Source organism: Phascolarctos cinereus, unplaced genomic scaffold (genome assembly GCF_003287225.1).
Source record: "Phascolarctos cinereus isolate Bilbo 61053 unplaced genomic scaffold, phaCin_HiC Scaffold_1;HRSCAF=81, whole genome shotgun sequence".
NCBI classification, from domain to species: Eukaryota; Metazoa; Chordata; class Mammalia; order Diprotodontia; family Phascolarctidae; genus Phascolarctos; species Phascolarctos cinereus.
In genome coordinates, this window is record NW_027555514.1 from 60899874 (window position 1) to 60912742 (window position 12869).

Genomic DNA, 12869 nt, shown 5'->3' on the forward strand with positions numbered 1-12869 from the left:
ACACTCTACGCCATTTGCCTGTTGCCTGTTTTCAAAGTTCTCACTCTTTGCAGCAGCATATTTATCAATCTTTTCATCTGACAATACTTTGAAATACATCATTGTCATCCGGGGTCGGTTGATAGATTATCTGCAGGCACATAGCCCTTTTCCAAGGTCAAGTTGAAGAGTCTTGTTTGCTGTTAACTGGAGTTGTTTAAAAAAAAAAAGCCAAACAATGCCCGCCTGTTAACTCTTCTCTTGTTCTTCTAGGGGAATCAGAAAGGAAATTTCCCTATTGACCAGTTCTCTGGACATTTCATCCCCCAGAGCTGCAGTTTTGCAAACAAGTTTGACACTTTAACAAACACAAGTGAAATGAACATGAGGATGGGAAGAGATTTAATCTGAACGTTTGCAGACGGCAAGAAAAGATTGGGGGCTAAATCATCTTTCCCATTCTCCAAAGTCTGATAGAATTCATCTGCACCGTGCGTCCGGCTTATAGACACCAATGTCAGTGTGGCTTCGGCTTTTTAGAAAAATCTCAAAACTTAATCCCTTAACTTCAGAACAGTAATATTGGAAGGGGGCTGAGACCACTCTGGTAGCTTCCCCAGAGCCTAACATATTGCTTTCAGGGATTGTTTAAAATAAAACCAGCGATAAAGCTTTGCATTTTATGAACTTTTTTTAAAAAGGAAAATCTGGCTTCACAGTTTCCTCTATATCTATGATGATTGATATTTTTTATTCAGCCAACTTTTATTTACCTTGCAAAAATGTTCAGGACCAATGTGATAAATTACAGATATGCAAATTTCTTTGAATGGTGTTGTAAGTGTGTCTCGCTAGAGCTGAATAACTCCTTGCAAGTCGGTCTGTGCGCACTCAGGACCCCAGGGAGCTGATCAAAGCACCCATTCTCTTTCATCCCCAGTATTCTCCTCCAAACTATTTCGATACAATATGTTTCCATGATGCACTTAATGTGCTAGGGACATAGAACTCATTACAACCTAGCTAGTTCTGCCGACCTCTTTGTTCAGCGGCATGAAGTCAAAGAAAAAAAAAGTAAAGGCTCTGCCAGTTGCCAGCTTTCTGAAATGCTAAAGCATGCGTCATTTTTCACCAGGTCTCGTCTTGATATCCTCAAAAGACAAACTATGAAACCGGCCTCAGCCCTTTCTGGCATTAATTACACTGCTGTCCAGCCGATCTGTTTTTCCTATTATATGCATTTCTCAGCAGGGATTTTTTTTTTTTTTTGCAAGACTAATGCAGCTGCGGGTTAAACTATGAAAGCATTTTTATCACTATGGAAAAAAAGTAAGTGTAAACGATTGCAAAACGTCCAGGAAAACTTTTGAAAGACTTGTTGTTGGTAGAGGAATTAGTTTGAGGAGGTTTGGGTAACTTCTCTAGATCTGACATTGCCAAAGGGCCTCTAGGAGTTTCCACAACGTCTGGGCTTTTCCTTGAGGACATGTTCCACGTGGCTTGAAATTCTCTTTTGGTTTCTAAATAAATTTCGAAGATGAAACCTTTAAGGCTTCCGTTGCCATTCTGGAATGAAGAAACCACACGTTGAACCCCCAACTGCTAGCCTGCTTCCTAGGAATTTAGGGCAGGCATTATGGCAGTGAGAATATAAACTCTATTTCACTCGTTCCGTTTCTTGTAGGGTTGATTGGTTGGTGGAAATGGCTGGCAGCCAGTTCTGGGAAAGATTCCAGACCTGACTCCGATTAACCCTCTCTGGTGAAACTCTGCTGGAAACCAACTCACCAGCAATTGCCATTAATCTACTTACTAATTAAGCCGATTCATTTCTAAAGGAGAAAAATTCCTTTCTTTGGCCAAACTGATGGGAGGAAATTTGAAAGAAGCGCCAAACTGTGTAACTGTAATTCAGCCAAAGACTGCTAAAACAAGGTGTTGATATATAGCAGGAGATTTAAAACAAGTTTCTAGGGCAACAATCCTTTGGAGACGGTGGTATATAGTGCATAGTAGATGAAGCTCGAATAATGCTGGGCTGCGCTGTGCCACCCCATGTACTCGGGTTGAGAATAGCGAGGCTCTTTTCCAGTTAAATCTTTTGCTTCCTTTTACGCACAGAGGAGTCTATCCCCACAGTTTTCTGTTTGCGACAGAGGATTTCAGCTATAGGTGACTGCTAGCAGAAATATATTTCCTGAGGCTTAATGAGGATCTAGTTATCTAGCAGAGGGGACTTCCTAAAAGGTTATTGCTGACGCTATAGTCCTGGAACTTTTAGGGTGAAAGTGGGAACTGAACATTACGCATGAAGGGATGTAAAGGAAGAAAGAGTGGTTCTTCGTTCTTCAAATGGAATATATAACTCACACTTTAATCCTGGTTTTCAAGAAAAGCAAAAGATGGTGTCTCTAACTTCCCAGCACAGAACTAATTTTTTGGAAGGGATATTTAAAATTAGAGTATTCCTTTCTTAAATAAAGAGCTTTGCGCCAGCGCTAATGTTTTGAGGAAGAATTCACTGATAACCTCGAACCTTTATGGCTTCCCTTAAGGAAGACTTACTCAGTAAAGGCAGCTGTCCAGCAGTGTGGTTTGTGTAGGGAGGTAGCATCATTGGTCAGACTTTATTCCTGCTTCTAGGGTCTGCTTGGAGGTGGGGACCAATACTGACCTGTCTTCTGGATTACAGAGGGCACAGACAATCCTAGTTTGGTAAACCTCTTTATTGAAGATTGCTCCTTTGCATATAGCCCAGGTCCTAGAGTAGGCAGGGGGTTAGTGCCCCAGAGCTGAGGGTTGTGGCAGCCCCTGGAGGATCTGTCCGGCCCAGGGCTTAACCTGAACACGCATGAAAATTACTTGAGAAAAGGATACATTGAGCGCTGATGCGGCAACCCGAAGAGCTTCCCCTTCAATTATAGGAGCTCATTCAGGGCAAAATCAGGGATGGGAAGGGGAAAAGGTTAAATAGTTAATTTACAAGCTGATAAACTGTCTATCTGGAACTATGGTAAAGTCAAGGTCTGCTCACTGCATTTGTCTTCTGGTACTCCACTTTCTGCCCCTTAGTTATTATTGGGGCATTGCTTATTATGGGAATTCAATATCAATTTCTTCTTCCTCTCCTTCCGAAATCACCACTGTCATAGAAGAGAAGATGAAAGAGACATGAAACTTGGTATACTCAGCACCCACTATAAGAAGCCCCATCCAAACAAGCTGAGTCCAGCTCAACTTCTAAGCACTATCTCTCTCTAGTAGAGGTCATGGACTTCATATGGGGTGATCACAGCCCAGGCCTTCAACCCATCTTGGTCTGTCCTGATCTGTCTGGTGGAAAAAAACATTGAATTTGGAATCAGGGGATTTGGGTTGGAATTCCCAACCTCTGTTACTTGCTACTTGTATGGCTTTAGGCAATTCATGTAAGGTTATTGGACCTCAGCTGCCTCATCTTTCAAATGAGAGGCTCCAACTAAGTGTTCTTTAAGATGCCTTTCAGCTCTAGCTCCTATGATCCTATGCCTGGTAAAAAAAAAAAAAACAACTCTCAGAAACAAAATATGTCTTGCCTGGGGGAATTGGCCTTTTCTCTATTTGACAATGCAATTTTTTCTAAAACCAGACTTTAGGTCTCCTTAGCTGATTTCCCCTGAATCCCTGCTGTCCTACAGCCTTTGAAATAGACTTTATAGGTGGTTGTGATCAAATCAGTAGGGTCAGTGAGTGACCTTCAACAGTGTCCCCTTCCCAGGGCTTGGAGCAGCTGTTGGGGGGTTGGGGTTGGGCAGCAGTGTCATGGAGGAAAAGTGCCTTTTTCAAGATCTAGGGTTAATTTTTATCTCTAAAATTGAAAGGTTCAAAATTTTGCATTTCTAACTCTTCTCCTTTGAAACACAATTGAGGAACATAAAAACAAGTTCCAGCAAGCACTGATCCAGCAAGTTAACAACAGCCTCCCTATTTGGATTCAGTTATGAGGGGACTAGACTGACCCCATAATGGGTTCTGCTGTCTCCTGTTTTGTCCTGGCAGGGAGGGAACTTTACCTGTTTCATGGATTGTGAAGGGAGCGTTGGGGGTCTGAGCTGGGAAGGCCCAAACATGGGAATCTGATGTTACAGCTTTGAACACGAACAATGGAGCTACTAACTAATCCCAGTGAAATCCAGGAGCGTGGAGAAGGCGACAAAGAATTGCAGCCTTTGGGCACCGGTAGGTGTCAATGTGGTCACTACAGCCAGGGCAATGAGAGAGAGAAGCACACAGAGCCTGGCTGTCATTCCTAAGCTTAACATGAACAAAGATAAAAAAGTGACAAGCTCGGTTTTCACTGGTGGAATGTTCAAAGTAGAATGCTATTGGATGCATCTGAGCCAATCCTAAGAGAAAAGGGGCCTTTCCTCCCTTTCCTTCTTCAAATTAAATATCAATACCAGTCCAAGCTACCATGGCATTTTCCAAAATTTTTTCTTTGGTTAAAAAAAAGAGGACCCCTCTTCCTTAAAGCAATTTTCACCCAGTCCCCACTATCACTCTAGCCACCTGTACACACTTCCTAAAGTGAGAGATCCAGCTTCCCAGCTGTTTAAAAGTGATATGAAGGATTTTTTGGAGAGTGGAGATTGAAAATCCTAAGACAACATTGGATTCTCAAATTTCCTTTAACTTCTGTCAACATTTCAACTACTTTGACATAAAATCCAAATGTTCTTTTAAGCATTTTATGAATATGAGTAACATTTCTTTCAAGAAAAATATGTCAGAATTTAATCTTATGGTGATGCTTAGCCTGAAGCACATAGTAAGTGTTTCTATAACTTGGAGTTCACAAAACTATCCACAAAAAAATTTCCAGGACCTCTGCTGTGTTTGGATTTGAGAGAAAGCACTGCTGGGGTGAAGGTGTATGGACACATGGCAGAATGCAATGTATAACTGCAAACACGTGAACATGAGGAGGCTAGGCACTTAATTAACACATTCGGTTTGTTTTATAATTTAGGAAAAGAATATTCTGCTCTAGCAACTTATTGATGAGACTGGTTGTTGGAATCATTAAATGGAAGCAATCACTAGGTAAGTTCATTTCAGTAAGAAATCCCATCCTTCCCAAATCTGAGGCAAAAACTAAAATAACTTGTTCAACAGAAGAATATTAAGTCATCATGTAACAAGATTCTGATTTTCTTTAGCTGAAATAACTCTCTTAAATAATTTTAAAAATTAGGATGTAACTATCCTTAGAAGACTAATGACATTTCACAGGTAATGCAATTTGGAAAGAAACACTTCCATGTTTTCTTTTCCAACAATGTGCATTTTTGTAAACTGCTATAAATTGCAATTCAAAAGCACTGATCTCACCATCCCCAACCATTTTTTATACTGATCAAATGAATGCAGATACTCCCACTTGGGAGGGGCGACATGACATTTCACTTGGCAGTTCTAAACAGGTCAGGGACCTTTCACAGACCCTAAGGCAGTGGGAGGGAGCTCTTTACGAAACCGTGTAACCAAATCAAACCAATGGTTACCCCTTTTCAATACCATTGGAACCGTCTGCACAATGCCATTCACATAGCGGCACAGAAACTGAAAGGATGGTCAGCCAATGGGAATGTCTTTTCTTTTGTTTAAACTTACAGAGCTCCAAAACTAATACTTAGAGGAAAACAATGAAATTTGTTATGACCCCCTCCCCAAAACAACCATAAGCAATAAGCATGCCTTCATATGGATGGGTAGGGGCATCCACATAACTGTACATTTCTATGGATAGATATGCACATGTATATATGTATATGTATGTATATTTATTGGAGATGTAGCTTTGTTCCAAGCCATAGGCACAAAGACACAACATGGCTGCCCTGGAGATGACCTATTGCTTTCAAGTTGCTTGAACACATCAGAATTTCCATTGTTAAGGTTGATTAATTGAAACTGATAAGTTACCATGAATAAAGATTGTTTTTCTGTTTAATGTGGTGGGCCTGATTTGGTAAATGCTTCATTCATGTAGCTTTGCAGTGCAGCATATGGGCCAGATTCATTCAGTATCACAAACATATACCATTTAGTATGCTTGTATGGTCACAACCAAAAGGCCTTTCTATTTTAATGACAAAGTTTGAATGAAAAATTCCATTTAAAGAGTCACTAGTAACATTAAGGGTGATTTTGTAATTTATTCAAAGATTTTCTGTCTGAGTTGCTGAGAATAACTGAGAGGGTATGAAACTTAAATTCAGTTTAGGAAAAAAAAAGTAAATGTAGCAAAATTACCCTTTAGAGTTTTGATCTTCTCAAAGACAAAAAAAAAAGTATCTCTAACACGTTTACAGACACATATAAGGACACATTTTACAGTATGGTGCCACCTTGTGTCACATACTACTGATAAAGTTATCACTGATGTTTCAATAAGATGCTGTCAATGATGTTTCACATTTCCATGGCTTATGTGGAAAGAATTTGGAGGTTATTTAGTAAATAAACAAGCAAAGTTCTCCATTTTGTTTTTTATGAGTGAAATCAGGAGGAAAAGTTCTAAAAAGAAATCTCTTACCTCTGGGGTTGGCTTGTTAGCTACTGAAATTTACCATGATTTTATTCATTCCTGGGGTTTTGTTTTTGTTTCTGTTTTTCCTCACTAGCTAAATGTCTTCTATCTCTTTTCCCCTCAAAGTGTGCTGATGACACATATGAAAGCTAATGTAAAAACTGCAATTTTTGTAGCCCCAGTAGGAATTCTCCTTTTTGGTAATAGCATTATTACACTGTTTAGGACCTTTGTCATTTTGCTCTACCTCTGTGCAAACAGGAGAAGAAATTATGAATCTGCAAGACAAACCTCTTTCTCCTTTTGTGATACACAAATGATCTAAAGAAATAACAGAGCCAAATTGTCAAAGATTAACCCACCAAACTGAATACTTGATATTTTAGCTAACAAAGTCTCTCATCCTTCGTGTCTAAGAAACAGTTCAAGTTCATCTAACATTTCTCAATTAAATTAACTGGCTAATCTCAGTTCAAACTCTTGTGGAGAGTAATAAACCAAATTGGTCACAGTTGACCACAGTTAGCATGTGTTTAATAAAAGACTGGATATCCTTTGGAAAGCTCATCTGTTCACCATTACTCTGTGAACTTCTCTTGTAGTTTAAAGAAATGCTCTGTGCCAAATTTTATCTGAAAAAGCAACTTTCTTTGGACTCTTTTAAATTAATTTACTTTTTTGGACCAGAAGAAAGATTGTTAGGAAGTTGCTAAATAGCTTCTGATACATTTTCAGACACAAACCAGACTTTTTGTAAAATATAAGAAGTTGCTCAATTTTAGCAGATGGACTGTATATTGTACCTTTTCTGAATAAATGGAGGTGATCCTCTACTTATGTAATGGACTATGAGATTCTAGGACATATACTTACTGATGGGACAGAAAAATGAATGCACTTTGGAAGATATCAGGATATACTTTTGAAAAGGATTTCTATTCTTATTTGTGTATAAACTTATATAGGTATAAAAATGAAGAAACCATTGTTTTTCAAGCTGTGTGAGATCAGTAAAGAGGGTTATAAAGGTAAGAAGCAAGAAATAGTTATCAGTTTAAATTCTCAGTTTACCATTCACTGCCATTCTCTGTGCTACCTACCTTTTATGAATAACTTGGATTTCATATAATTTCATACTTGCAGAACCTGAAGATTTAGCAAAGTGGTAGCCATAGTTTTAATTTGTGTATTAAAAATGTAGGTAATGAGATTTTTTAAGAAATTTGTTTTTCTTTCTATTTTTATACTTTCATTTGAGACTTTCTTGCCTTTGTTCTAGACTGATAGTTGAACTAGTCTCTTGAGTTGCTGTGGATGTCACTGAAATGGTTCTGTAGTAGTCCCCAGCTCACTTGCATTAATATGATATCATCAGTACATAGGAGTATCTACAGAACTTTCTTTTGATATTGCATTTTCTATGATATTGGAGAACACTCCCTATTATCTACCTCACTTGATGTAAAAATCTGGCAGATCACTACAGTTATTTCAATAGTTTTAGCTCTTATCTGAGAATTATAATCAAATCAGTGCTACCATTGCCTCTGGAAAGGGAATGTCAATTGACTGTTCTCATTTGAGCCAGCTACATTAGAATTAGACTAAATTAGAGTACTGTGCCCAGAGTCTGTAAGACCTAAATTCAAATCCAGCCTCAGAGACATGTGTGACCCTGGGCAAGTCATTTAACCTCTCTCTGCCATGGTTGAGAAAACTGAACACCTATCTCAAGGGGTTGTTGTGAGGGTCACATGAGATACTATTTGTAAAGCACTTAGCACAATGCCTGGCACATGATAGGCACTTAATAAGTGTGTGTTCTCTTGTCTACTTTCCCCCCTCATCATCTCGGAGATTTCCCAGACCTGAATATCCTTCCCTGGGCAGCACTGCCCTTTCTATGTTCTTTCAACCCACCATGGGAAGGTAAGCTCCTTGAAGGCAGAGGCTGTCTCACTCTTGTTCTTAAATCCCCAGTATTTATGGTAGTGTTTGGCACATCAAAAATACTTAATGAATTCTTTTCCATTCATTCATTCATTTTAACACATACCCTGAAGACACTTTGTGTTAGAAGAGACCTCAACGTAGCATAGCATATGAATAGAAAAAGCTGTTGATTAACGAGTCCATGGGATTATTATGTTAAGGAGTTATACCTCATCTTTCATATATATATATATATATACATATATATATGTATATATATATACACACACATATATATACATATATATATACATATATGTGTGTGTGTGTATATATATATATATACATACATACATATATATATATATATATATATATATATATATATATATATATATATATATGTTATGGCTGATCACTGTTCTCTCCCACAAGACATCTCTTAGTGACACTGTCAAATAAAATACTAAGCTGGACAAGATTTTTGTCTTGTAAAATATGACACTTCTGAAAGTGATTATATCCTTATTGCAGGCACTAAAAAAATGCTTTGGATGATAATCATGGGAGCAGCAATGGTCACTCTTCCACTGGAGAGTATACGAAGATGAGTCAAGGTAAGGATCCCCACAGATGTGGCCCACTGACACTCAATCCTGAATCTCTGATCTGGAAAATACCATATCATTTTATTCTCTTTCTCCTTCTCCTTGACTTCACAGGATCAGAGACTCTAAGCTGGAAGATACCCCAGGATAATCTAATCCAACTCCAAGAGAAAGGAAATGACCTCCCCAAGGTCATACAGGAGGCAGGATTCAGCTGAGGTCTTCCTCGATTCTGAAGCGAGTACTTTAGTCACTATGCTATAGTGCCTCTCTTTGTCTTATGGTCCATAAGTGTATGCATTCCCCAAGGTTCTGTTCTCAGCCCACTTCTCTAAGCTATCTTGTCATTTCCCAAGTCTTCAACTATCATCTGTACATTTCATTTCATTCCAACAAACATTAATTTAGTCCCTATTACATATAGGGCACTGTGCTAGACTGGGGATACAAAAAGGAGCTTACCAACAAGGAGCTTACAATCCAGTAGAGGGAATGTGACATGTGCACAGATAACTATATCACAACTTAGAATGTGGTAGGTGGGGAGGAGAGGTTAGACAGGGCGATGGGAGAGTTTCTAGGAAGGAGAGATGATCACTTTGAGCTGAGAAGGATGGGAAATCCTCATGGACAAAGTGGCACCTGACTCTTAAAAGACAGAAAAGGTTTTGACAGGTGAAGTATTTCATTCTAGGCAAGGAGGACAATATACATAAATCCCCAGAGATGGTAGAGTATAAGGAATAGCAGGAAATAGTGAGTGACTTACTTTTGTGAAGAAGAGAAAGGATCTGTGGACAATGGCTTGAAGTATTTCCATACTCTGAAGAGAGGATGAAAATGAATCATGGAGGGGCTGACAGAGAAATAGAACAAAGGGCAGCATAGCATGGAAGCCAGGGATTGAAAGGGAGCCTGCCATATTTCTCCTAAAGCTGATTTTCCCCTAACTTTCCTCTTCCTGACAGTGGCACCACTAGTCACTTAGGCTGGCATTCAAAGCTTTCCACAACTTCGTGGTTTCCAGCTTTCTTTTACCATTTTAAGCTAGGCAATGGGGTTAAGTGACTTGCCCAGGGTCACACAGCTAGTAAGTGTTATGTGAGGCCGGATTTGAAGTCAGGTCCTACTGAATCCAGGCCTGGTGCTCTATTCACTGTGCCACCTAGCTGCCCCCTTTGTCCTTCATTCTCAAAGAGGACCATGACATCAGGAAGCTGATGCCATGACTTGCCAGTGAATTGGATATAAGTGAGGGAGGGCTGTGCAAAGTCACCAGCCTCACTCTCCTCTGGAGCCATCTAGGTCCAGTGGCAAGATACAGATTAGAATGACTAAATAGTTGACAGGGTCAAATGCTGCAGACAGATCTAGGAGAATAAAGAAAGGGAAAAAAAACAGAAAAAAGCCCATTGGATCTGACAATGAAGAGGTCAGTCATGATCTTCGGGAGAGCAATTTCAGTGGCCAGAGGCAAACTCCAGAGGTTACAGAGAGGGGGGGTGCTAAGGAAATGCAAGCAATGAGCTAAGACTCTTCCTTCAAGAAGTTCAGCACATTGGGTGACCTCAATGTCAGTAATATCGAAAGTGGGATCACTTGTTGAAAGCGGTAGTAGTGGCAGCCAAGGCATTGAGGAGAATGTCATCAGCCAGTAGAATCTATACTTTTGAGCAGAGGCTATCTCAGTCAGCTTTGCATTGCCTTATAACTCCTGACAGTGCTCAGGAAATATTTGCTGCTTAGTTTTAGGGCTTTTTAAAAAGTCACACATTCAGTTTCTACATCAATAAATTAATACATGCTTATGCACTGATTGTTTTCTTTTTTAAAAAAAATTCAATACTCTACAAAAATGGTTACGTCTGTATTTTCCTCAGTTTTGAATTGATTGCAGCTGAATCTTGCTAATGCTCATTTTACGGATCTTAAAAAATCTTCACATTCCACATTTGGTGCTCTACCCAGTCCAAATGAATTCTAATGTGCTACGACACAGGTCCAATTCCTATTTCCTTTCTCTTTTGTATATGTCCCCAAGGTGACCCTGCTGACTCAGTAACGTTAGCGCTCTTTGAATTGTGCAAGGCTTTGAGTGGATACTTTCATTCACAGTATCTTGCCACAAGTCTCCTTGTTACCAGCTATATTCATTTGTGATATCCCTTTCTTATAAACACCTAGAATTTGGGGGTATAATCTGGGGTTACTGAACACAGAGAAGCTGGAAAACCCACAGGTGACAAACTCATGACTTTGATTTCGCATTATGGTCTAATCAATTCAGCTACTTGACTAAATCCCAAAACAGTTTTGACTTATCACTTAGTGAACTCTAAACATTAAGGGTTTTTTTTTTATTGTTGTTGTTAATAACAAAAGAACATGGGGCAACTAGGTGGCACAGTGGATAGAGCACCGGCCCTGAAGTCAGGAAGACCTGAACTCAAATCCGGCCTCAGACTAAACACTTGACACTTACTAGCTGTGTGACTCTGGGCAAGTCATTTAACCCCAATTGCCTAAAAATAAAATAAAATAACAAAAGAACATGAGAAATTGGCCAAGTACACCCTTGATCTCTATACTAATTTGCCAAATCTAATGGCTTTTTTCAATTCTCATTCTTCTTGACATCTCTGAAGCCTTGGACATTGTCCTTCTCCTTAGTACTCTCCTCTCTAGGTTTTAGAGACACTGCTTTCTCTGGTTCTCCTTCCATCTGTCTGAACACTCAGTTTCAATCTCCTTTGCTGTTTCTTATCCAGGTTTCACCTGCTAACCTTAAGTGTCCCTTATGGCTCTGTTCTGGACCCTCTTTTCTTCTGCCTCTATGCATTTTGCTTGCTGATCTCATCAGCTCCCATGAATTCAATTATCATCTCCATGCAGATGATTCTAAGATCCAGCCCTAACCTCTTTCCAGACCTCTAGTTCTGCATCTCCAGCTGCCTATTAGACATCTTGAACTGGCTACTCCTTAGACGCCTTAAACTGGCCACACCCAAAACTCATCATCTTTCCCCTAAAGCCTTCCTCTCTTCCTAATGTCCTTATTACCATCAAGGGCACCATCCCCCTCCCAATCACCGAGGCTCCCAACCTCGGTGTCATCCTCAACTCATCACTCTCCCTCACCCACTATATCCAGTCTGTTACCAAGTCCTGTCAATTCTACCTGTATAATATCTTTCATTTTTTTTGGCTAGCATTTATACAGTGCTTTAATGTTTTTAAAGTGCTTTACAAATATTATCTCATTTTATTTTCACACAGCTAGTAGATGTCAAGTGTCTGGTCTGAGGCTGGATTCAAACTCAGGTCCTCCTGACTTCAGGGCCAGTGCTCTATCCATTTGCCACCTAGCTGCCCCTCAAATGAGATATTTCTAAAAGTGCTTAGTACAGTTCCTGGAATATAGTAGGTACTTAATAAATGCTTATTTCTTTCCTTATAAATAATGATTTCTAAGTCCTTATAAGTTAATGATAGAATGGAAAATAGGAATGACATGAAAAAACATGGAAGAAAATACTAAGAAAAGGTGAATATGAGTTAATTTCGGACTCATTAAAACAATAGTGGGGGGCAGCTAGGTGGTGCAGTGAATAGAGCACTGACCTTGAAGTCAGAAGGACCTGAGTTCAAATCTGGCCTGAGACCAAACACTTGACACTTACTAGCTGTGTGACCCTGGGCAAGTCACTTAACCCCAATTGCCTTGAAAAAAACAAAAACATAACCAAAAAAACCAAAACAAAACAAAAACAATAGTGGGA

The 12869-nt window shown here is 39.4% G+C and overlaps 1 protein-coding gene across 1 annotated transcript in view; it reads right to left on the reverse strand.

Moving 5' to 3' along the window:
- Positions 1-2722: 2722 nt before the first annotated feature.
- The window catches only part of CUNH10orf67 (chromosome unknown C10orf67 homolog), a 105552-nt gene continuing 95405 nt past the window's right edge, over positions 2723-12869 (reverse strand). The window contains exon 17 of the mRNA XM_020978253.1: positions 2723-3122. Within this exon, the coding sequence (XP_020833912.1) occupies positions 3073-3122 (50 nt within the window). The 3' untranslated portion in view covers positions 2723-3072. The remainder of the gene's footprint in view (positions 3123-12869) is intronic.